General features: G+C 47.6%; 1 protein-coding gene across 1 annotated transcript in view; it reads left to right on the top strand.

Annotated features, from left to right (window-relative positions):
• The window catches only part of GATB (glutamyl-tRNA amidotransferase subunit B), a 561352-nt gene that overhangs the window by 498733 nt on the left and 36689 nt on the right, over positions 1 to 25930 (top strand). The window contains exon 12 of the mRNA XM_078676924.1: positions 10655 to 10789. Within this exon, the coding sequence (XP_078533050.1) occupies positions 10655 to 10789 (135 nt within the window). The remainder of the gene's footprint in view (positions 1 to 10654; positions 10790 to 25930) is intronic.

The following is a 25930-nucleotide window of genomic DNA, read 5'->3' as shown; positions in this document are numbered from 1 at the left end:
AAAATACATGAAGAACATTTAGAATAACAGTTCGAACAGAATACAACCTGGAATACAGGACACAGAATACCTGAATTTTCTCGAGAACAGAACTGACTAGAGCAGAAACTAGATGCACTGCTGAAACAGTACGAAACTTACCGGTCTCATACAGAGACACGTCAGGACCCGTATCCACCGGAGTGGACACTTCGTTTGTGGGCTTGTGTACCACCAACCCACGGACCAGAGTCAATTAAATTGACCCTGTCTAGATACTACCCCAGTAATGGTACTCACCGGGCAGTAAGAACGGAAGGCCTCAGACTGGACGGGACTGCTTGGACGCCGGACGGACGAACTTCGGACTTCTGTTACGGGTGGGCCTCCGGATACCTCGGACCTTGGACTCTCGGCTTGGGCTCTGGTCGGGACTCGCCGCGTTCCTCCACCGTCTCGTCTGGATGCTGGACCGCCTCCTCCGTCTCCTCCGTGGGCCTGAGGGATACTTGAAGCAGAAATATCTGCCGGTGCGCAGAAGAGTTCCGTCACGACTGCAGAGGGTCAGGGGGTCGGCGTGGCTTCACCGACGCGTGGGGAAAGGGCAAGTCCCTATTCGGGCGCCATTATGTGGTAAATAAATAAATAATACCTCTCTTTTTGAATGCATAAATGAATAACAGATAGCTCAATAAATAAGAGTCAAGATTCGAGGTAGTAGGAGTTTGCAGGTTTAATACAGCATAAGGACAGGAACAGGACAACCTGCACAGGAATAGGATGGCAAGCCCTGGCAGCGCTGCCGGGGTCAGGATCGGAATCGGCGGAAGGATAACTTTTTAATAACAGTACATGAGCATATATACATAACGCAAACACATAGCATTACATCGCAATAGGCGTAGCAGTGGGTGGAGCAATAGGCATGACGCGTAGCAGTCGCGAAAGATAAGGGTGAAAAGAGGTGTAACAGGGCGTATACATAGACATGTGATGCAAACGTAACAGAATATGTCATGAATGGGGTGGAAACCATGGAGGGGGCTACCTAAGGAGCCGGGACCTCTAACCTGATGGTGCGCGCAAACTGGCAATGACGTGTTACTAGGAGAAGCTGGGGGCTACGAACTCTGTGCTAGGAGCAGAGACTGAAGTCTGGGGAGTCAGGGCGACATGTACCTAAGCAGTATCTAGTATCTGATGTTTAGAGAACATGTTGATAGAATCCAAATGTTATCGGGGTAAAGGCGAACAGACTCTAAGACTGGAGCATGCATTATTCTACATGTAGTGCGTGATGAAGAATATTAAATGACCATTAAATGCAGTATTTCTCTTACATAGAGACGTAGAGGCTAGACAATGACGGAAACTATTGATGCGATTCAGTAGCTTTAGGAATGCAGAGAAGGAGGGCTGTACTGATAACTCGAATCATAACATACTCTTGGCAGACTCAGAGGCAGAGCCAGGCTGAACCGGGCACTGCGAGGCAGGAAGTAAGTGAAGGGTCGAGGATACAGGTGGGGGCTGTATCGCTCCTCAGCGAGGCTTCGGGAGTCAGAAGCTGAATCTGGTGTCCGGGCCCTTTTGAGGCCTAGAAACGGAGACTTTACAATGGAATAACGTGCACACTGAGAAACGTGGCAACGTAGCTTTACATAGGCCTGATATTCGTAGTATTCACGAGAACTGGAAACTGACATACTAAAGGTGGACACAACTATAATTGCGTCTTTAATCGAACATGGGGAATAACATATGCATATTAATCATGCACAGATAACATATGATGGATGACACGTAGGGACACGGAACATAGCAAAATTTACTTTTCCACACATACAGTGACTATCTCAAGATGACAAACAGAGCCTCAATTCTGATCTTACTGCAGAATAAATACAGATAGCAATCAAATCGCTCAAATTGAACAAAGCACTGGGGCCGGATGGCTTCACTGGAAATGTTTTATAAAACATTTGCGTCTTAACTAATTACTACACTAATTGACTTATTCAAGCATTTTGCAGACGTTGGCTCTATTACAGTTACCACAGGTGAAGTCACTATAGTGGCTATTCCAAAAGATGGCAAGGACCCAACTCTGGCCAAAAACTATAGACCAATTGCCTTAATTGGATGCTAAGATCTTAACTAAAAGACTGGAACCTTTTATACCACATTTAATTGTTGGATCACAAGTAGGGTTTATGAAGAATCACATGTCTAATCCTAACATCCAACTGTTTTCATGTTTTAGAAAGTGATAAAAATACATCTTCTGAAACTGTTGCCATCATTCTAGATGCCAAAAAGGCTTTCAACAAAGTTTTGTCGACATTTCTCAAAAACTTTGGTCAAATTCAATTTAGGCAAAGGCTTAACAAATGGATTATGTCTCTCTTCTGTGGTCTCTGTGCTAGAGTGAGAGCAGGAGAGCTTACTTCTTCCTCGTTTAAACTAGAACAGGGGACAAGACCAGGATGCTCACTCTCCCTATTTACATTTGCTTTAGAACCCTTACTGTACAATACCCAGAATAATAATTTAAAATCAGGTGTCGCATTTAACGAAATTACAGTTAAGGTGGCAGCATACGCGCATGATTCCCTGATTATGACAGACAAAGCTCAGTCCTTACCTCTTGATAGCAGGTTACAGCCTTAACAGAGATATATCGGAAGTCAAAGGTCTGATTAATATATGTTCTAAAGAGACGCCTATATCAACTATCCCATATGTATGCTTCCTCTAACATTTTCAGATGAATTCTGTGACGGGACCGGAGGTGAGGATTACGCTGTACTTTCTTCACTTTATTAAACAGCAGCCACTTTGAAAAAACACAAAAAGGCTTAATTTCCCATAACCCTTAGGGGAAAAGTCAACAGTTCAACAATAGGCACTGTCTAATCAGATGAGGCCAGGACCCCATGATAATCCCCTGCTCATTTTGCCTCTTCCTCTTTCTTCGCTGCTCCAGCAGTGTTCCTGGCCTCTTGGCCTTCTTTCTAATTGCTATTAAGCTTTATTGTGGTATTTCTTTGTGCCTGTATAGTAGTATTGCTTATTATTACTTAGTATTTCTGCACGACCACGAGAATGCTAGTTGCTCCTCTGTGGCCATCACTTTTTTCATTTTACGCGCTTCAGCACCTGGGGCCATTGCGGCGCAGCCCTCTGGCCGCTAAAGGGTGTCACATCTCAACCGCATAGGGCGTCTCGCTGCCCGGGCCAGTGCGCAGTCTCGTCAATCAGTACAGCTGGCTGGCCGGGTCCTCAGCTTCCTGCATGGTGCCCCTACACCTGAAGCATTACGCCATCATACGGGGTCTGTATTTTGAATGCATGACGCAAAATATATCCAGAAACGATCAGGCTCCTGCCCAGGCATGACAACTGCCCAATAAGTGGGTGTGTGGTGTCCTGCAGGGTTCACGCCCCCTGCTATTGGTCCTTTGGGCCGCAATACTTGGTTGGGAAGCCCCCACCTTATTAAAACCCCTAAGTGAGTTGCTGGAGATCCCAGCTTCATACCCTTAATCTACTGCCCTGTGTCTAGGTCATAATGAGTGACATTGAGGAAACCAAACAAGAAGAAGACCGTATCACATATCTCCCCATTGATGATCACGTTTGTGAGGTTGTGGACACCTCCATTTCCAAAGTGGTCTTGCAGGCAGTGGCCCCCCAGGAGAGGAAATTGTTGCAATGCACAGATTGCCGTTTTAAACCCCTCGTTTGGAGGGAAGACCCCCGCACCTCCTGGAGGGCCCATGCTACCAGCATCGCTCCCCAAGAGGAACTCTGCGTCAGGTGTCGATCTTGACTCGTTTAGCAGACTGAAGCAGGCCTTTATAGACCACTCCCAGTCTATGGCTCTGCCCCACGACAACCCAGGGCCTTCGGGCTAGAAAAATTAGGGTCCCCTTTTGCCTCTGGTCCACCCTCGCCCCTGCAAGATGCAGACTCGCCCTCTGGTTCTGATGCGAAGTCTGAGACGGGGGCTCACCATGGTGCCTCTTACCTTGTCACATGCCAGATATGCCATTGGAGGTGGCCGTAAAGGCTCTTTCCGATATAGACCCAGAAAGCCAGATGCACCTCCAATCCTCAGAATGGATCTCTGCAGACAATGTTGCGATATTTGTTACGGGGCGGGTTCGCAAGCCGCTGGATAAGGAAATTCGCAGTTGTCTACGGGAAGGGTGCCCACGTCATTCCCTGGGGTACAAGGTGGTATGTTCTACTGACACAGATGAGTGCATGCCCACCCTCCTGGGTAAATATATGTGCAACACCAAGAAGGGGATCGACCTGTGTTGATGAGCTTGCCAGGACAAGCTCCTGGATCTTTCATGTCCCTTGACCCGTATCCAGCATGTGGCAGAAGACGTCAAGGCGTCTGAGACTCTGATTTTCCCCAAGGTCTAGTCTGGGTGGGCCCAACTGGCCATTATACTCTTGGGGAAAGTGAATTGCGCTGTCTCTACGGAACGGCGCCATTTGCTCCTCATCAAGATTGGCCCCGAAGCTGGGGATCTTGCAACATGCGAGGCGAGTCCTATTGCTTATCGGGGGTTGTTCAGCGACCCATTCATTCATGAGCTTGGGAAATTCGTGCAGATCTTTAATTTACCAGATAAAGCCCATTCCTCAAGAAAACGCATCTTTGCGCCCTGGGTTTTCACCGGAGTGGCTGAAGCAAAGGGTGTTCAGCAGGCCCCGCACAGCATCCAGCCCCTGAAAGAGGATACAGCGTCAAGAGGGGACAGTAGCAAGACGCTTCCAAGTTTGGGAACTTTTACCCCACAAGAGGTTACCCCATCATAGGGATGCAAGGGGAGGACACAGAGGCTGTGGCAACCATGGTGTCCATTACCGTGAGCTTTCAATGTTTTGCACATCAACATCTGGGGGCAGGCTTCAGGATTTTGCCCACAATTGGGAGGCTCTTACCTGCGACGCTTGGGTCCTTCAGACCATCCATGGGTTCCACATAAAGTTCTATGGCTCCCCAGTTCAGGTAAGGTTCCCCATTCCTGTGGTCTATTTTCCAGCAGAACCCAAACTTGTGGATGTGACAGTATCGGAACTGCTCCACAAAGGGGCAATAGTACAAAGTTTTCCTCATCTAAGGGTTTTTTAAGCAATCTCTTTGTAGTGGACAAAAGGGATGGCTGCCAACGGCCAGTGTGATCAACCTGAAGGAGTCCAACAAGTGGTTCGTTTACCTTGACTTTAAGATGGAGGGAATACATCTGTTACAGGACCTCCTCCTCCTCAATGACTGGATGGTGATCCTGGATCTGAATGACGAGTACTTAAGCATTTCCATCTCTCCTCCCCACCACAGCTACCTCCAATTTCAGTGGTGGGGGATGTGTTCGAATTTACCAATCTTCCATTTGGTCCATCATCCGCCCCGTTTTGCTTCACCGAGGTTATGCACCCGGTGCCCAGGGCATTAGTCTCACCATATACTTAGATGATATCCCCCTTATGGATCATTGCCCTTGGAATCTCTCCATGCATTTCCAGATGGCCTCCTCTCTCCTGGAGTTCCTCGGCTTCATCATAAACCAGCAAAAATTAGCTCCGATATTTGTTCAATCCCTGGTGTTCCTGGGGTTCGTGGTGAGCACAGTCCGAGCCACCCTCAGTCTTACCTCCCAAACACGATCTGCGGTGCCTGGCGGCCAGATCCTCCACCTCCCTACGCCAGCTAGCAAGGGTGGTGGGGCTTCTGTCCTCCTTGATCCAAGTTCTTTTCCCGGGACCTCTGCATTATCATGCCTTACAATGGTTGAAAGCATTACATCTCAGGAGGGACTCACATACTCACAAACGGTTCTCCTGTCTGAAAACGCACAATAGGAGATCCAATGGTGGCTGGATCATATGGAGGCCTGGAATGGCCAGGTGATCTTTGGCTCCCTTCCGGACTCTGTCATAGAGTCTGATGCCATCCACAGGAGGAGGATTGTCTTCTCGAACGATCCATGCACATCAGTTGTCTAGAACTCCTGGCGCAATTGTTTGCAGTCTGATGCTGGACCAAGGACCGAGCAAGATGCTGTGTCCTTCTCAAAATGGACAACATAACAGCAGTCTGCTACATAAACCACCTGGGAGGCACTCAGTCCAAGAATCTGGAGGTTCAGGGCTGCGATTTCTAGGACTATTGTCTAGCACCCCAGTTCTCATTGTCAGCAGAGCACCTCATAGGGGCAGTAAACCAGGTAGCCGACTGGGACTCGTGACGCCTCAACTGACACGAACCTCAGGCGTCTACATCCATAGTGTTCCAAGCCCTCAACGAATGATGGGGCCCATCCTCTTTGGACCTCTTTGAGTCCCGTCTTGCCATCAACTCCCCCAGTATTTCAGTGTGTGTCAACATCCAGAGGCAGCAGCCACAAATGCTTTCCTCCATGACTGGCAGCCGGAGTGGGGCTATGCTTTCCCGCCATTCATGATGATCACGTGCATCTCGACTCGGGTAAGACGACAGGGGAAGATTTGGTTCTAGTGACTGCGACCAGGAGACCACAAGTCTGGTATCCAGTTTTTCTGGAACTTTCTAGGGATTTTCCAACTTCTCCACTTTCTGGATCTCCTGAAAGACCCAGAGAGGAATCCCCATCATCTAGTGCTTGAGGGGTCTCTGTCTCATATGGCATAGAGGCTTACAGGGAACAATGGGCATTTCTGGGTCTTTCGCGACAGGCTGCATCCCGCCTCTCCAAGGCATGGACAGACTGCACAAGTAAACGTTATAGGTCAGCATAGTCTCGATGGTTGGGCTGGTGTCATCAAAGACGTTTGGATCCCATGGGGACAGAGGTTTTCCACATTTCGAATTTCCTTGGCATAGGAAGGGCTTGCATACAGGTTCATTAATACCTTCAGGTCAGCGATTTCGGCTGGGCACTCGCCAATTGCTCGTCAGCCGGTGGAAGAGCTCTCCTTGGTGTGTAAGGTCTTGTGAGGTATTCGCCTCTCCCTTCCTCCAGCACCTAGATACTCCGTTGTGTGGGATCTCAGAAAAGCTCTTAACCTGTTTTTGTCTTGGCAATCCAACAAATACCTCTCCCGAAAGAAGCTAACGGCCAAGCTAGCCACTCTCCTTTACCTGGTTTCGTGTCAGCATGTTTCCGATGTCAGAGCGCTGGATCTTCCGGGTAGAGAATTTACCCCAGAGGTGCTTACCTTCCATAGTTCAAGAAATACAAAATGCAATTCTAGATTGGTGAATTACTCTACAAATTCCCCAAAGCTATGTGTGGTAAGGTGTATAAAGGGTTATGAGGCTATGATGGCGGATATCTGCCCCCATCGAGAACAAGAATTGTTGATAGCCCTGTGAAAACCATTCAACACTGTCTCTTCCCTGCCATCGCCAAGTGGGTCTGGTGGCAAGAACCTGGCATTGATACTAAAGTATTTGGGACTCACTCGGTTAGAATGGCTATGTCTTCAAAGGCTTTTGCCCTCTGAGCACTTCAGGAAGAAATTCTTAACGCAACGGACTGGTCGTCAAGTTCAACCTTTAAGAGGTCCTACTTTAAACCAGTCCTGAGTATTGCTTCGCTGGTTGCAGATAAGCTTTGAACCAACGTAATCCTCACCTCCTTTCCTGACATAGAATAAAAAATGTCCTAGCTATTGTAACGGAAAGTTTCAATTTGATTAAGGACACAGAGGTGACGATTAACCCACCCGTCATCCTTCCCTCTCTATAATATCATGGATTCACATTAAAGCGGATATTCTTGTTTTCTTGGATGTTGAAACATGTATTGCTTCTAATGTATTATTGTCGTGAGGTGGTTATTGCCAGAAACATTGCGTAGGCAGTTTAGTTCCAGCTTCATATACCTCCACTCATGTTTCCTCTTGGGTCTGATGGGTCGAAACAAGATTAAAGCTGTCCATATCCATCTGCTGTCACAGGAAGAAAGAGGAAGAGGCAACATCAACCGGGGACTATCAAGGGGTCCTGGCTTCATCTGATTGGACAGTGCATATTGTTGAACTGTTGACTTTTTCCCTAAGATTAATGGGAAATGAAGTCTTTTTTGTGTTTCTTCAAAGTGGCTGCTGTTTAATAAAGTGATGTAAGTATAGCATAATCCTCACCTCTGTGTCCTTAATAGAATTAAAACATACAGTTATGATAGCTAGGCAATTTTTCATACTGTCACAAACTGGACAAAATGCTATGAAACTTTATTTGGCAAAATAAACGTCCTAGAATCTCAATAAAGAAATCCTCAATGTCACATAATCTTTGGAGGGGTACATTTGGCAAATTTGAGAAACTACCAAACTGCCCAATTTGCAATACAGAGAGCCATATGGTTTTCTCCACTGCTAGTCTATACCCCAACCTGGCTTTTGGTTGAATACCTGATCTTGGAAGATACATACCCCATCATGCTACTGTCCACTAAAATGATGCCTACAGCCAAATACAAATTTAAAAATACCAAATAGACCTTATTGAATCTAGACAAGCTTCTTAAATCCCCAATACAATCCTCTACCCTGACCTCTGTCTGAAATAACCCAATATTCAAGATTAATAGTAATTCAGACATTTGGAAATCACTGTCCTTCAAAGGCATCACTTCTTGAGGAAATTAGGTTCAACAAATTACCTGCTTACTTTCACAGAACTTCTAAACCAGTATCAACTGGAGGGCATAGATTTTTACGATTTTATCAAGTTTAAGTCCTGTGTATCTAAAGCTAAACCTTCCTTATAAGATCCATCCTGCCCTACACTGATTAATTTAACCAAAAAAACTGTACACCGGGTCTCAAAATTCATTAAACTCTTACAGCGTACCTCCACACCGTTAAACCTTGCAACGCAGTGTAAATGGGACAAGTCTAAGTCCATCTTCCTAGAGGAATGGACTCTGATATTGTATTTGGTTGTCTCTCACAAAGTCATCCCTGCCCTGTCCCAAACCAAATACTAGCTTTTACACAGGATAAACTGGACTCCATAAACTATCCCTCAGGGACGAACCGACTTGTTGGGACTGCAATGAGGAAGTTGGTGACTTACCAAACCTTCTTTTTCACTGCTTCTCAGTTACTATATTGCGAATTACCACACCTTCTTTTTCACTGCCTCTCAGTTACTATATTTTAGGGTAGAATTTTTTACTTTCTTTCTACACTATTTCGGATTTCAGCTGAACCAAGATTTTAACTCCCTCGTCAAGGGGTTTCTGGATGGGCTCGCCCAATGATGCACTATTATTGGACATCCTATTAACTGCAGTGTGTAAGTCTGTACTATCTAACTGGAAGGACATGGCTCCCACTTCTTTTAAATCTTGGTTGAGCAGGATTCCACACTTAAGAGAGGCGAACAATATTGCACTTAACCACTCCGCATGGAAACCACAACATAGACTCTTGTGGGATACTTTTGACACCTACTTTGCTAAGAGTAAACCCCCATGAGATTCCCCACTTGCTCTTCATTTTGTCCGTCCTTCCATATGTCATTCAACCTTGTGTTGTCTGATTTCACCTGCAACATGCATACAGTATTCCCATATTCACCTCTATATTTCACAAACCTTTATATGTCTGGATCCTTTCCAGTGTTGGGAGCCATTGTCTTCCAAATATCCTTTGCAACTGTTATCATCTTTCTCATGTAAATTATACATACAGGATGTATGTTCCGCTCTCTACAACTTACTCTACTGTTGTGATAAAGATTTGACTTCACAACAATACATAAGGTTTCCTACAATCCTATTTTATATATTATTTTCTTTGCAATTTTATTAGTATCACCGATTCTTGTTATGTTATATATATTTCTTTTGTATTTTCTTGTGTTTGTATTATGCTAAAAATCCCAATTAAGATTTTTTTACTTAAAAAAAACATATTCATGATATCACCATATTTCAGTTTTTAAGTGAGTTACTTATGTCCATGCTCCTGTTTCATATCCAAATGTCCTATGTATCCCTTGATAAACCCTTCCTCTTACACCCCACCAATTTTGGGTGTGGTCTCTCGGTGCTGTCCTTCAACATATATTTAATTATGCAGAAGTAACTACAAAAGCTAGGTGAATGCCCTCAGACACGCGAGTTATGGGGTGTTCACCAACATTTGCAAGTGACCCATTTTGTAATGCCTACAAAACTGCCTGAGGTCAGTTTTACTTGTACAGAAATTTCTCTGTGTTAAATACTATAAGCCACACCATTACAGACCCCATGAATCTGGAATGAGCATTTCCACTTGTAAAATAAGGTATTAACTGAACCTTGCTTACATTTGTTGCGCAAATGCCTCTCTGAATCAGACCCGCAATACACCAGGTATCATCCTTGTCTACCAAGACATTTAACAAATTCAAGTAAACCTTTGTGGAGATGACTCATTTTCAGGTATCTTGCTAAACACTAATTTAGTAACAAACAAGCAAGGTTACCTTATCGATCTCTATTCCAATTGAAATAATTCAGTGCTATTCTTAAGTCTGAAGAGAGGAAGGCTATTTTCAACATCTTATTTTTTAGGATAGCTTCTCAAATCCAGTTTCAAGTTAGATAAAAAGGAAGTCACCGCATGAAAAGGAAACTAGGGTATGATTTCAATCAGCAGTTGCATTCTCTTGTGCTTTTAGGTGTTCCAGGAACTGTGGGAGGATGAAGCAAAGTCCCCATCTCAGATTGTTGCGGAAAAGAACCTTGGGTTAATATCAGACCGAAAGCAGCTAGAAGAAATCATCAACGAGATCATGGCAGGGCACCCAGAGGAGGTAATTAATCATGGGAACATACTGTTTATTTGCATCCATTTAATTGTTTTAACATTTTCTTGTGGGCATTGCCTCAATGTCTTCAATATCTTTGCAGGCCATCTTATAGTTTGTCATTCCATTGTAAGCAATATTATTTTGTTATATTGTTATATTGTTGATATTCTCAGATATACAAATATGGGCGTGGAGGATCCACAAACCCTCCCGATCTTGTGCCTGAGATCTGTTTGGCTGCAACACTTTAAACAGGAAGTGTTGGCAGCCATCTTGTGCCTCGGTTAAACCGAGTCACAAGGAAAAAGGTAAAAAAACTTTGAAAATTAAGAAAACGTGGCAGGGTAGAAACAACCTGACCCCCCTAGACCTGCTCTTCATGTCCCACAGGGACCCGAAGGCCAAAAATAGCATTTTTTGTAAAAACTTTCGGCGTGATTTGTGTTTGATCAGTGAACCCGGCCGACATTTTTTTTTAATGTATCGCTTTGTTTTCTTTAAGCCCCTGGGTGGGCCAGGTCGCGGGGCAATGACAGGCGCATGCCCCAGGGACCGCCACCTACCCGGGGCTTAATTTATAATGAATGTGCATGTAGGGTCTTCTGCCCCCGCAGCACCGGGGACTGCCCCCTCCTCGGGGCTTTCTTTTTAAAATGAATGTGCGGGGGCTCCTGCCCATCCTTGTAGCTCCGGGGACCACCACCTACCTGAAGCTATTTACAACAAAATGCAGGGAGCCACGCGCCCCCCCACTGCCCCGGAGACCACCACCTCCCTGGGACTACATGACAACCTGCGTGGGGGGGGGCTCCTGCCCCCCCCCACGAAGCCCCTGGGACTGCCACTATCCCAGGGCACAAATCAAGTAAAGGCAGGGTCTGTGGTGGACACCTGGGCGACCGAGAAGATGGGAGGGGATGCACGGCCCCCTCCAGGAGCCCTCTATGGCCCTGGGGACAGCCACCCCCCGGGCCAGCTCCAGCAATGTCCCGGGTGCCACCTCCTGGGACATTGCAGTTTACTATGGCTTGGCAGGAGCCATAGAAAACTCTGCTTCGCTTCATGGAAGCAAGAGCAAGAAAAATGCTCTTACTTCCTTGAAGTGAAGCAGTATTGCTTTTGGACAGCGGGAGCTGCATGTTTGCCACTTCCTCTGCTTTAAAGCAACACCGGCTTCTGCAAGAGGCAGGGAGCCAGGGCTTTGAGGCCCCCCGCGGTCCCCAACGTTGTTTCTATGCCCCTGGAGTTGGGGTCCCCGGGGCTAAAAATGGCCAGGGTAGGGGGGCCGCGTAGGCCCTCTTGCCCATTTTAATTTATTTAAAAAAGGAAGGATGTGGCCATGTCCCGGGAGATGGGGTTCCCAGGGCAATATCGGCCTCAAGAGGGGGTCGCGCTGCCCCTCCAAATAAATAAATAAATAAAGGACAGGCCCCATGGGATGGAGTCCCTGTGGCTAAAACTGGCCCAGGGAAGGGGGTTTTAATGGGTCCCCAGGGCCCACAAAGATTCAAGGGAAGGTTGGCCACACAGCCCTCCTTCCTAATATTGGAAAATAAATGAAGCCGGCAACTTGCTGGAGGCCCGCCCCCTCTCTGCACTACTCTGCAAGCGCGCATCCGGGTGCACTCTTTGTTGGGGGTTGAAGTCCCCTTCGATGCTGAGGGTCCTTAGGGGCTAATTAGCCCATCTGTTATGTCAAGTAAGCCCCACAAAGTGGGATTGCTGAGAGGTGGTCAGAGGTCACACCCCTTTTTACACCACTCTGCAAACACGCCTCTTGGCACACTGCTGGTGGGGCGATGAAGTCCCCCTTGTGTCCTGAGGACTTCAGGACTAAAGTGGACTTCATGCCACAAGCAGCGGTGCGCCAGGAGGTGTGTTTGCAGAGTAGTGTAAAAAGGGGGTTTGGCCTCTGACCGCCTCTCAGCATTCCAGCTGTGTAAGGCTTACTGGAGATAACAGGAGTCTTAGTTCGCCCCCAGGGACCGTCAAGAGGCAGTACTGCTGTGTGGGACTTACAGGAGTTAATAGGAGAGGTAGTTGCCCCCCAAGCACGTCCTTGGGGGACAACTACCCATCCTGTTACTTCCAGTAAGTCCCACACAGTGGGATTGCTAAGATGTTTTTGGAGGCCCCGCCCCCCCTTTCTCCACCACTCTGCAAATGTGCCTCCTGGCACCTACTGGTTGGGGGACGAAGTCCACTTTACTCCTGAAGGACATTTGGGCCCAAGGAGCCCTCCTGGTACCTCCTGTATGTCCTACTTAGCTGAGGTCCTGAGCGCTGGTTGGAGGCCCAGCTCCCTTTCTCCACCACTCTGCAAACGTGACTGCTAGCTAAAAAAAAAATAGAAATTCACTGTAAAAACCACAGATTTCAGGGACGTTATAGTTAGAAATTAGCATCTTAGAAATTCACTGAAAAATCCAAAGGTTAGAGGGATGTTATAGTTAGTTTGACATTTCACTTGTACAAAACCAGAGAAATTCAGCCGTTCTAGTTAGCTGAGCTAACTATTACTTGCGCCCACGCAATGCACTGTTGATGATGTCACATATTACATCACTCATGGCATGGTCAGTGACATCACTGACTACATCTCAAATGACATCACTGATGACATAATCCACATAATCTCTGATGCACCTACTCACACCCCATATAACCTTTCTTACACCCACTCCAAATTTCAAACTACCATTCTCGAAACCATGGACACAACAGTATGTACACACCCACTCACTGATTCATAGGTCTACACACACATCCTCTCACTCACCCATAAAGCTACTCATACACCCAGTCACTCACCTATACAGCCACTGATGTATCCACTCATACACTCATACAGACCCTGCCATTCACCCATAGCGCAACTCACACTCATAGTAACTTAACCAAAGAGTCAATCACACTGCCCCTTACTCACCTATACAGTTATACACGCACTACCTCACTTATTCATACAGAAACTCAAACAAACTTACTCGCTTAGACAATCACTGACACAAGCACACACTCATCCATAAAGCCACCCTCAAAATCACTCACTCACACATAGTCACTTATACACTCCAATACTCACATATACTGCCTCTCACATATGCAGTTACTATCCCATATACCACTGAGATATCCATTCACTCACCGACACAGCCATACGCACACTCACTCACCGATACAGCCCCTCACAGACACACTCATGAACCCATACACCCAGTGAATAACCCACTCACACATCCATACAGGGAGTCACACACTGCCTCACCCACCCACACAGACACTCAGGCATCCTTACAGTTACTCAGACAACTACCCATATAAACACTTATGTAGCTACTCACCAACCCATGCAGCCACTTACACACCAACTGAAAGACGGATGCAGACATTCACACAGATTAGTCACTCACCCATACATTCACTGAGACACATTTAATCACTCACTTATTCAGTCAGTCACGCACCCACTGAATCATCCATACAGACACTCATACACCCACTCATTCTCAGGCTCTGTGCCCAACCCTACGCAGGCAGCCAACCCCTACTGCATAGGCCTTTGGCCATGCACAGCAGAGTTGTGCGCAGGACCGTGTCCTTGCACCCATCCCACTACAAGTGTATAAACCCCTTTGGTCGTGCTCAACTTTGCTCCAGCGCTACATGGGCCTGGGGGGCAGTGTGTGCTCATCCTGCCGTCTTAAGTGCCTTTTCTGGATTGTTTCCAGGACTCCGGGAGCAAGTCTTGTAATAGCAGCCGCACCATTTTCTTTCATTTTGCAACCAGCAAATCAGATCCATCTTTGATTCGAGGATTTTCATGGATCCCTAACGGTCCAGATATTACTAAACCTTTCTGAAGTTTAATCCCTGTATGCCCAATCCGAGTCCCTCACCTTAGAGAACTGATGTACACCATCCCAAAAAAGATGCTTCCTTGAGTCAAGTTCTAATTCTGTTCCAAATGTGGAGCATTTCCGTTTAGCTATTTTTTTTCGTATCAAAAACAAAACTTCTTAAGGGAATTAAAATGGGACATGGAATTTTTTGCTCTTCCCTTTTTCTTGTCCCCCACTTAACAGATCTGCACAAAACTTGCTTTGAGGGGCCCAAAGAAGATGACCTTTTATTTTTTTTAATTAATGCAGATTCATTGAATGACACCAAGCACACAGCCATCCACCATGGCAGTAAAAATAAATCTCGACCAATGACCCGTTATTAAGAACACCTGTACAAATAAATATGTATATATTTACATTTTTTACTACAGTGCAAAAGTTAATTCCGGTTTATTATCACACTACAGCAATTTTAACATGAGAAAAATACTCCCAAGTTCCTGCTGCAATGACTTTACACAGATGAATAACTCTGCCAAAATTAGGAGGTCTCTACGTCGTGATTTCACCTTCTGCACTAATTTAATCCCAAATACACAGAAAATATACACAGCTTAAACCATATATGCAGAGTATAATATGCTCCATTGTTGCAGAAGAGAGGAGCAGCATGATCCACTCTAGGCTGCACCCCTTGTGAGTCAAGGACCCTCCCCAAACTCAACATTGATAATAAATAGCATACAACTTGGGTATAAGCAGATGCAAAATTAAAATATGGAATCAAGGGTGCTTTAAAATGGGTGACCTCTTTGTCTAAGAAAGATTTGAATCATTTCTGCAGTTGCCATTGGATTGTGCTATTCCTTAGCCACAATGAGCCCATTGCCACAAAGTGGCTTCCAATACAGTAAGGGCCAGATGTATCAAAGGGTTTTGCCCATTCTGTGTCTATGGGGAAAAGTGTTGATACATATCGCCCTATGCATTTTACAAAATTAGTTAAATAGATGTTATCACCTAACATGCTGGATATTGCAACATGTGATCCGACAGAAGAGGACACGAAAGTGCTCACCTCATAGGAGAAAAGGCTCCAACTATAGGAGACTTCAGTCACTTGGTCATATTATTAGGTAAAATCTTACAAAACACCTAGAAAAAAAGGAAAAAATCAACTTATCACCAAGCTTGGGAGGAAGAGCTAGAGTTAGTTCTTCATATATTCATGTTGGCCACCATATTTTTTTATGAAAAATATTTTACAAAACATTAGACTTAACCTGAAGTTCCTGCTTAAGGTGGCCTCCCCTTTCCACCTTAACTAGACAATTGACCTCCCGGTCTTCTACCCCCAGTTTGACTCAGTAGCAGAAAGAGCCCTTCACACACTTGACGTCGAGCAAGCTCTTATGTATCACATAGATAGAACCAAGTTGTTCCTTAAAACATGATAGATTTGTGTTGCCTCTACACAGCCTCATAAAGGAAATCCTATATTTAAGGCTGATCTAGCCTGGGGTATTGTCAAATATATCCAGACCTGTTACCTAAAACTAAAAGAACCCCACCTGCCCTCCCAGGCATCACTGTACCCACAAACGGGGCACCACTATGGCCTTTTTTGGGAAAATACCCATAGCTGACATCTGTAAAGCTGCGCCATGGTTCACTTCACACACGTTCACAAAGCATTACTGTGTGGATATTCTGGCAAGGCAACAAGTCAAGCTGGCACGGTCAAACTGTCTTAAGTACTTTGTTTCAGACCTTTGCACCATTCACTGGCTTGCCACTGCTCATGGGAGTACTGATTTACAGTCAATGCAGAGCATGTGTATCAACAGCCACATATGCTAAGAAAGGATTATGTTAGTTACCCTGTAAGCATCTGTCCATCACATGTGGTGTTGTATATTTACATGCGTCTTCCCCCCCCTCCCCGGAAGTCAGTGTCTGCTATAGATATCTTCAACCCACATAATAATTTACACTGGACTACACTATCCTTTCCTACTCACTACTCTTTACCTGCTCTATCCCGCTGTGCGCAAAACAATCTAACAATGGAGTCAGTGCCGATGTGCATTCATCACCAGAGGAGGAGTCACCAAGAGCTTGTGTCTGTAAAGACTTATGTGAAGAAATCCATATTGCAACTGTCTGTGACCAAACCTAGATGGCAGGAGTATGCAGAGCATATGAATCTACAGCACTACATGTGACGAACAGATGCATACAGGGGAAGTGACATAATCCATCTGGATGTACATGCTCACATCTGTCAGTTTCATTATAAACCTGACATCTGTGTTATTCTGTTTGTTCTAATTGGTCCAGACTGTGAAGAACCGGGTTATTTAATACCCAGCGGCACCAGGGGCATGCCCAAAGTCTTCGGGTTCCACCTGTCTTAGAATACAGAGACACGGAAACTTCTTGGTGGCGTCAAAGATCAAATTTATTGGCTGCAGCCAGTAACAGAAGTCCTAGAAGTCATCACGGTATGAGTTCTCAGGAGACTGCTCAATTTTACACAGCAAGTCATCCCTTTTTATGCCAAACATTATGCTTCAGGCAAACATTCCTTGTTTACAGTTTAATCAATCACATGTTTCCACAACAAAAGTATTACATGACGGTAAAACCCACTTTTCAGTTGCCCAGCCCATGATCAATCATCGGTCAAACCCAACATTCTTCTTTAGACAGGTCAAACGAACCCATAATAAAAAAGGCCACAACTCAATCATAAATAGACCATAAAGAAAGGAGCAGAAACAGGTGAGAGTAGGATAAGGCATATTTGTGTGCAATAAAACTTTACGATGTCCTGTGCTCTGATCCTTAATCTTGATAAGCTAAAGGGCAGGAACTGGTTTAACAAGGTCAGCTTCAGGCAACAGGGTCAGTTCACTCAGGTCAAACAGGAGTCAGCACGAACTCGAGCTAAGGTGTACATGTCCTTAAAAAGACTAGTTTAACCACAGTCATCGGCCTATGTGAGGGCAACCACAAAATGGCTGCCATACACAAAATGGAACCCAAGGGTTCAGAACGAAATCCCTAAATACGTAGTGAATCCATCGGTCTAACGTGATGAAAACACTCATACTTGCCGCACTAACTAGTTACGGTTCGCTAATATCAAATTCGTAACGAAACCATGACCTTTATGAAACGGGTTCAGAATTCACGGAACCTCAGATCCTCCTTTTGCCCTTACATAGGCAATAACCTAAACTCACGTCAATCTGAGTCCAGGTCTATATTCATCAGATCATCAAGATGTTGCTGGAACATAATCCTATTACTTAGTACCTCTCTTGGAACAGGTCTCCTTGCACATGTAGTAGCACAGAGGCCACATATAGCAGGAGCGCACTGCACACAAAGACAGAACAGGAAAAGAATCGCTAAAGCCATCCCAATGATCATCAGAATCTTACATCCCCAGGTCGATAACAGTTCCCAAAACCATCCAATAAACGACCAATCTCCTTTATCCACATTTATAGACTCAGAGATCTTATGTAACTTAGAAATGGCCTGGTATACTGTAGGAGCATTGTCTGGTATGAAAACGCAACAACTCGATTGGATCACTTTACATACCCCACCTCGGTCCGCAAGTATGACGTCCAAAACCATTCGATTCTGTAATGTCATAAGGCGATCCGCTTGAAGCTCAGCGGTCAGATTACTAAGGGCACCAGCAGTTTCATTTATGGTGGATTCAACCACTCTTGTCAATTGCCGTAGGTTTCTACTGTTTGCCATAGGTCCCCAAAACGGTAGGAAACCCTTGAAAAAGTCTCCCACTTCTTGTCCCGTAGTATCTTCCTCACTGAAGACACCCCTAACAACTCTCGTTCTGTGGTAATCTACAGCAGCAGTATACGTAGGAGGCAACAAATATGCAACATAACATGTTCCCGAAAAATCAGGGGGCAACCATGTATATGCTCTATCATAGCAGACAAAATACTTGCCCTTAGCTGCTAAAAACGGAGGGGAAGTTTGAGACGTACAAACACTCTTCCCTAACTGAGCTCTCGGATTCTTGCCCTTCCCTTGCAGACAAAAATGACCACGATGGGGTACAATCCAAATCGGAGGTGACCTTTTTCGTCCCTGCTTCTCACCCAGACTAATACTATATCCGGTTGCATTCCAACCAACATATGCCATTAACTCATCTCTGGGAATAGTTCTATAAGTATCGATCTCTCTACTCATGTTTAAAACTCCTTTCACCAAAGCTTGGTTACTCGTGTTCTCTCTTCCAAAACGCGGAGGATAAACCTCAAGGGCATAAAGGAACATAGTCTGAAAAGCCCACAAAGACCCGTTCTGACTAAACGGTAAAATCAAATAGGGAACACCTCTATCCGTATTATGCGGCATAAGACCACACACCCAGCAATTAGTGATGTTCACCACCAACTGATGTTGATGCAATAACTGTATGAATGAGTTATTTACAAATTCTGACCTTCTAATCTGTTCGTGTTCAGGTAAAGTATGAAAAGAATGCAAAGAAGTAGTAGCAGGTAAAGTCGTAGGTTGGAAAATGGGTGCAGAAATCAGTTGAAGAGAAAATACAAACTAACACACCAAAGCTGACGTCATGCTAAAAAACATCAAAAGACATGTGATCAGAAAACATTTGCTATGCATAATTTTACACAGTTTCTTCTTAAAGTTCATTTTCTCAACGGCTCTCTCAATCTCAAAAAACTCCATCCTCTAACCGATGCTGTTCACTGCGGTTGGTTTTCTTCTGCTAAGGAATGCTTCTGTCAGCCCAGGGAACTCCCTTAGACCAACCAGAACCGTCGACCTTGCGTCTTCGGCTTGCACTCTCTAGTCTTTACACCGTGACCCTACAGCTGAACCCGGATGGTGGTTCACAAAAATATACCAAAAAAGTTTCTTGGCTGAGAGAGTTCAATTCCTGAGAGAGTTCAGTTCCAAAAAAAAAAAAAAAGGAATTCATTTATTTTATTAGTCCATTGTTTCTAAGACGTAGATTATAACGCTCTTTTCCAGGCCTTGTTTGAGGCTGAAACAACAGTTTAGGTTCAGTAGTGTCTAATCTTTGAGACACAGGCACAGCTTCTTGAAGGACATCGTCATCTTCTTTCTCGGAGCCTCTCCACACCAACTCAGCGTCGCTAAACGGTGCAAACTTCGGCACCCTTTCAGTCTCTGAATCTGCAACGGTGCCCTCTTACAATGTACGCCATGGATCCAGTTTTTCTTCCCGAAAACTTTTACTGAAGTCCTCGTAGATAGCAGGACTTGGTACGGTCCATTCCAGCGGGGCTGATCATTATTAGTCCGCTGAAAATTTTTCACCAGGACCCCGTCACCGGGATTGAGGATGTGGCCTGGGTCCGCAGAAGCTGGCGGCAATTTATCATGAACCTGTTGATGTAAGACACACAATTTAGTCGTCAAGTCATACAAGTAGTCCACTAGCATAGGGTATTCGATGTCACTAAACTTCGTTGGCCTCGGCACTCCCCAAACGTTTGCCGGACGGCCAAAGACAATCTCATACGGACTAAGGCATATCCGGGAATTGTCTGTAGTTGTAGTCGAAAAAAGTGCCAACGGTAAAGCATCAGGCCATTGAAGACCAGTGCTCGCTTGAATCTTAGCCAGCTTTAACTTTAACGTGCCATTATAGCACTCAACTAAACCAGCTGATTGGGGATGATTCGCAGCGTGGAATTTCTGGTGAATTCCCAACCCTTCACACACTCTCTTCATCACCTTCCCCACGAATTCTCTTCCGTTATCACTCTATACCATCCTTGGCAACCCAAACCTAGGGAAATATTCTTTGACCAGGACTTTAGCAGTGGACGAGGCAGTATTATCTTTTAGGGGGTATGCTTCTACCCATCTAGAAAAGGCGCAAACAACTACAAGGACATACTTTAAATTATTGCACCTTTCCATATGGATGAAATCCAATTGCAAAACCTCGAAAGGATACGTCGGAGGAGCAAAGTGACCAGCTGGAGCTGGGGTTCCCTTGCCAGGATTATACATTAAACACACCATGCAATTCTTGACCACATTCTCCGCACACTTGGGAATTCCAGCATTCTGCCATACTGGAGCCAACAACTTACAAATCCCTTTCACACTGATGTGAGACAAACCATGTGCCATAGTAACCACTGCAAGCACGTACGCATCTGGCAACATCCATCTTTGGTGTTCTGACAATTCAACCCAACAACCAGTCGAATCCAATCTACCCGTAGTTTCTCTCCAAACATTCTTCTCACTTTCAGTAGCTTCAGCCTTTATCGATTTCACACTCTCAATCGTATCTTCGCACATTCCAACATCACCAATCCATCTCGCAGGGCCTGCCACATACATTCGACTCATCAGATTTCTTGCTGTGTCTTTCGCAACTTCATCCGCAAACGCATTACCACGGCCAACATCATCCGTAACCTTCCGATGAGCACGGGGGCGTGGCCTGGAGCCGAAGATGGTGGACGTGTAGCTCTAGAGCTCCGTCCGTAGTCCTCCACACAAGCGAATTATCCTGATTTCCCCACCTGCAGCCCACCTGATTGCTGTGCCTGAGGCCCCCGGAGGTGACCTGCTGGAAGCGGAGCGGTGTTCCTACACTCTGCCCGCTCTGCTGGCGCCCTGATACGGCTGCTCCGGCCGCGGCCTGCTGCTCGTGGTGAAGCCCCGGGCTCAAGTGGGCAATCTCCCCGGCCTCCCCATAGCCTCTGACGCGGTCCGATCGGGACTCCGCGCCGGAACACAAAGGCGGACACCAGCGGCAGATACCGCCGTTGAAGAGGCGCCCTGCTCCTACAGCGACCCTGCGGCCTCCCTCTCCGCTGCGGAGCCCTGCCCGGCCGCCCTGCTGGGGGTTCTGCGGAGCGAGCGGAGGCTTTCCCTGACCGTCTGGCCGGCTCGCCATCAGCATACACAGTGAGCGTGCCTCCTGTTACTTGCCGCGCTGGCCGGGACTGTGGGGCGGGCAGCGCCAGGCTCCTGATACCGGCGCTACTAACCGGACTTGCTCCGGGCCTCCCCGGGGTCTGCAGGCCTCACTCACATTGTAACCGGCGCCATCTTGTCTTCAGGTCCCGGACGGACAGTGTCCCCGGCCCTGCGCTGAGACGTCTCCCTGGCCCATACACTTGACGGCAGTCGAAACTGCGACAGGAATTCACGCGGAGTGACGCACTTTTGGGGTCAGTGTGCTCGGCAGCGGACAGTGGACGGTGGCCAGCGGACCCTGGATATCCAGAAGGCCGGCCCCTGCCGGTGGTAAGGGGGTGAGAAACGTGCGCTGCGGACCTGCCATCACGCGCTAGCCCAGTCTTCTCCAGTGCTCCTGCGTAAGGCCGACTCACTTGACATTTGCAACAGACCTTTTTTCTCCCTTCATCTGTCCTCTTGGGAGCTAAGGTCACTGCTGCCCCTCGGGGCCCCCGGTGGAGGCCGCCTGTTCCGATACCAACGCCACGGACGGAGATTCCACGCACTCCCTGTCGAACCCTGGGTCTACGCTACTACCACCCTTGACCACCACACCCTGATCCTGAGGTGGACGCGGTCCGGCGTCCAGAGTAGACACGAGGGTGGGCGGCGGCGATCTGCTGTGCCCTTTCCAGCGCCACCCTGCTAACGAGATCCATGGGCAAACATCGGGGCAAGACTTATGAGCAGGGCGCTGCGGCGGACCTGCAGTCCACGGGCTCCGAGGATCCGCTGGCCTCCTCCAACATGGACATCATTCCGCCGACTGGAAAAAGGTCCCAAGACGCAAAGTTGGACCTTATCCTCAACGAGATACGAGCGACTCGCGAGACCCTGGAATCGCGTATAGACAATATGGCGACTGGCCTGTCGCTATTAAGGGCGGACCATAACAAATTGGCGGAACGAGTAGCGGAGCAGAAGATTGCGCTGAATGACCTAGTGCCACAACAGACGGAGCACTCCACGAGGTTGGAGGGTGTGGAGAAACAGCTCAAACATCTCTGGGACAGGGTGGACGAGGCCGAAGGATGAGCGCGCCGCAACAACGTCCGCATCTTGGGCATTCCGGAAAGGAGCGAGGGGAGGAACCCCACCCAATTCGTGGAGGACTGGTTACGAACGCTGGTGGGTCAAGAAGATCTCACTGCCCTGTACAGCGTGGAGAGGGCGCATCGGATGCCTCCTCGGCCCCCCAAACCGGGGGCGCCCCCTCGTCCCCTGATCGTGCGCCTCCTTCACTACAGAGACCGGGACACTGTACTGCGTGCGGCCCGGGAGAAAGCACCGATACGGTTTGAAGATAAAAACATTTCAGTCTATCCTGATTTCACGCCCACTGTGCAGCGCGCCAGATCCACATTCATGGGTGTAAAACGCAAATTAAGGGACAGGAATATGAAATATGCGCTGCTGTTCCCTGCTCGGCTCAAAATTCTGCACGACAACAAATCCCACTTTTTCGACTCACCAGAAGAGGCGGAGGAATGGATGGAGGTCACTCTGACACCGCCGGCCTCACAAGGCCCATTCGAGAAGCACCACGAAGGCGACCGCAACGGCCGCGGAGACCCTCCGGACCGACGGCACAACACTTCCAGCCCGGGACACCACTCTTCTCATGGACCCTCTGCGAAGACGCACCCTCCTGGTACTCGGGTGGCAAGCCGCCCATCGTCCACTCACCGGCAGCAGCTCACGGAGGAGGCACTGGCAGCTCATGACGCGGAAGCACTTGGAGACGGGCGCACCACCACCACTGACACTCATACAGAGGTGTCTGGCTCAGTGGACAGCTTGCCGCTGTTCCCGAAAGTTACAGCACAAATGGCAGAGGAGTTCTGATCTGCTGAGACTATGATCCCCTCCGGGTGGTAATGTATACCTGAACTACCCCCCCCCGCCACCCCCCCTCCTTTCGTATGTGGTGGGCTGCATGGGGGACCCACTTTGTTGAGGACTGACTAGCCCATGCAGACCGTTCAGTGACAGTCGACGGAGGCCTGTCACCCCCCGGTATGCACACGGATTCCATTGACTTGTGCCCACGTTGGGCACCACGGTTTGGATCCCGGACACGTTGGCTTGGGGACCTTTTTGTTCAGGGGTTGTTATTTTTTTTCATGACACTCTCACCTTATTGCAACGCAGAACTGACATGGGGGCCCGGGCGTTCCGCTGGGTCGCACCACACAGATGGTTATGGGGCCACTTAATAATTACCAACTGTGCACCTGGAATGTGCGAGGCATGGGAGCAGTGCAGAAACGTCATAGAATATTGGCCCAGCTTAATCGCAGGGGGACTCAGATTGCATGCCTGCAAGAGACGCATTTGAACGCTGCTGAAGCGGTAAAGCTGCGCAAGAAATGGAGGGGACAACTATTTGCTACCTCCTATTCTGCGTTTTCGAGGGGAGCAGCGATTTGGTTCCGCGGCTCTGTCCCCTTCCAGGTGTTAGAGCAACGAATCGATGTAGAGGGCCGATATGTGTTTGTGCGGGGGCTGTTGGACGGGGATGCTGTTGTATTTGGTTGTGTTTACTCGCCGAACTCGAATCAATCGGAGTTCTTGTTAACAGTGAACGGGGTGCTGGCGGAATGGGCTGATCATCGTTGGTTTATTGGGGGTGATTTCAATGCTGTGCTTGATGTTGCATTGGATAGGTCACATCCCCCTTTACAGGCGACTGAGAGTAGGAGACAAGCGGATGCGCTTACTGGGTGGGCTGAGGGCTGGGACCTGACTGATGCGTGGCGCAGCACACATTCGCAGGAGAGGGAATATACTTTTTTCTCCCCACCACACCAGCTTCATACCAGAATTGACCACATTTTCTGTTCCCGCTCCGTAGCAGATGCAATTGTCCAGGCCCATCACATGGGGAAAACTCTGTCCGATCATAGCTCCGTAGAACTCACCTGGCAATGGGGCAGGCGACTAGCCCCCATCCCCACTTGGAGACTGTCTCCAGATCTCCTTGAAGACTCGGTATTCCGGGACTCCCTGTCCAATGCTATAGTAACCTATTTCTCCACAAACATGAACACGGCCAGCACCCGTCAAGTGGAATGGGATGCATTTAAAGTCTGTCTGAGGGGGGCAGCAATGACCGCTGGAATGGGCAGGAAGCGAGAGATAATTAATCGACTGAAGGAGGTGGAGGGCTCCCTAGCGTCCCTAGAGAATGAGGCTGCCGGCACCCATGCACCCTTCACACCACTTCAGGAGGCTCACATTCGACACGCAGAGTTACTGGAAGACCTGAGGCTCCTAGACTATAGAGAATACACGACCAGGCAGCATACACAGGCGGATAGAGCTGGCCCCCTTCTAGCCCGCCTCTTGCGGGACTCCCCAGTGACCCACCCCATTTTGAAAATCTTGGACCAAGCAGGCAGCCTAATTACCAACCAGGTCGGGATCAACACTGCGTTCAAGGATTACTACACAACACTGTACAGCCCCCCCAGCCCCTTCCCGAGGCTGCGTTCGAGGCCTTCACGAGGGACTTAGCCCTGCCTCAACTAACTGACGGGCAAATCAAAGACCTTAAGCGCACCATCACTATAACTGAAATCATACAGGCAATACGCGCCCTTCCAAAGGGCAAGACCCCTGGAACAGATGGCCTACCGGCCGACTTTTATGCAACATACATAGACCTACTTGCCCCACGGTTACACGCGATTTATTTAGAAGCTCTACGGACAACCACCCTACTGCAATCGTCTATGCAGGCGTTAATCACGTCCCTTTTGAAACCTGCGAAAGAAGGGCTTCAGATGTCTGACTATAGACCCTTGTCCCTTCTCAATACTGACTCCAAGATATTGAGCAAGGTGCTGGCATCGAGGCTCGTGCAATACGTACCTCAGCTGGTCCATTCGGACCAATGTGGTTTTGTCCCTGGCCGCAACACGGCCATGAACCTCAGGCGATTAGCCCAACTCATGCTCGGTGACCGTGAGGACACGAGCTCCGAAGGCTGCATATCCCTAGATTTGAGACAAGCATTTGATTCCCTTCGATGGGACTATATGTTTGACACGCTGTCTAAATTTGGGATTCCACCCGAATTCCTCGCGTGGGTCAAATTGCTGTACACCGCCCCCACAGCTAGGGTGCGCACCTCAGGCCATATATCAGCCCCTATAGCTATAGCACGGGGCACCAGACAGGGCTGCCCCCTTTCCCCCCTCCTGTTCGTCCTTGCCCTTGAGCCGATGCTCTGTAGGCTCCGTCAGATTGCCCCCCGATATGGCATTCT

The sequence above is a fragment of the Lissotriton helveticus genome, chromosome 2_1 (assembly GCF_964261635.1).
Source record: "Lissotriton helveticus chromosome 2_1, aLisHel1.1, whole genome shotgun sequence".
Classification (NCBI taxonomy): domain Eukaryota; kingdom Metazoa; phylum Chordata; class Amphibia; order Caudata; family Salamandridae; genus Lissotriton; species Lissotriton helveticus.
This window is presented reverse-complemented; position numbering and strand designations above follow the sequence as displayed.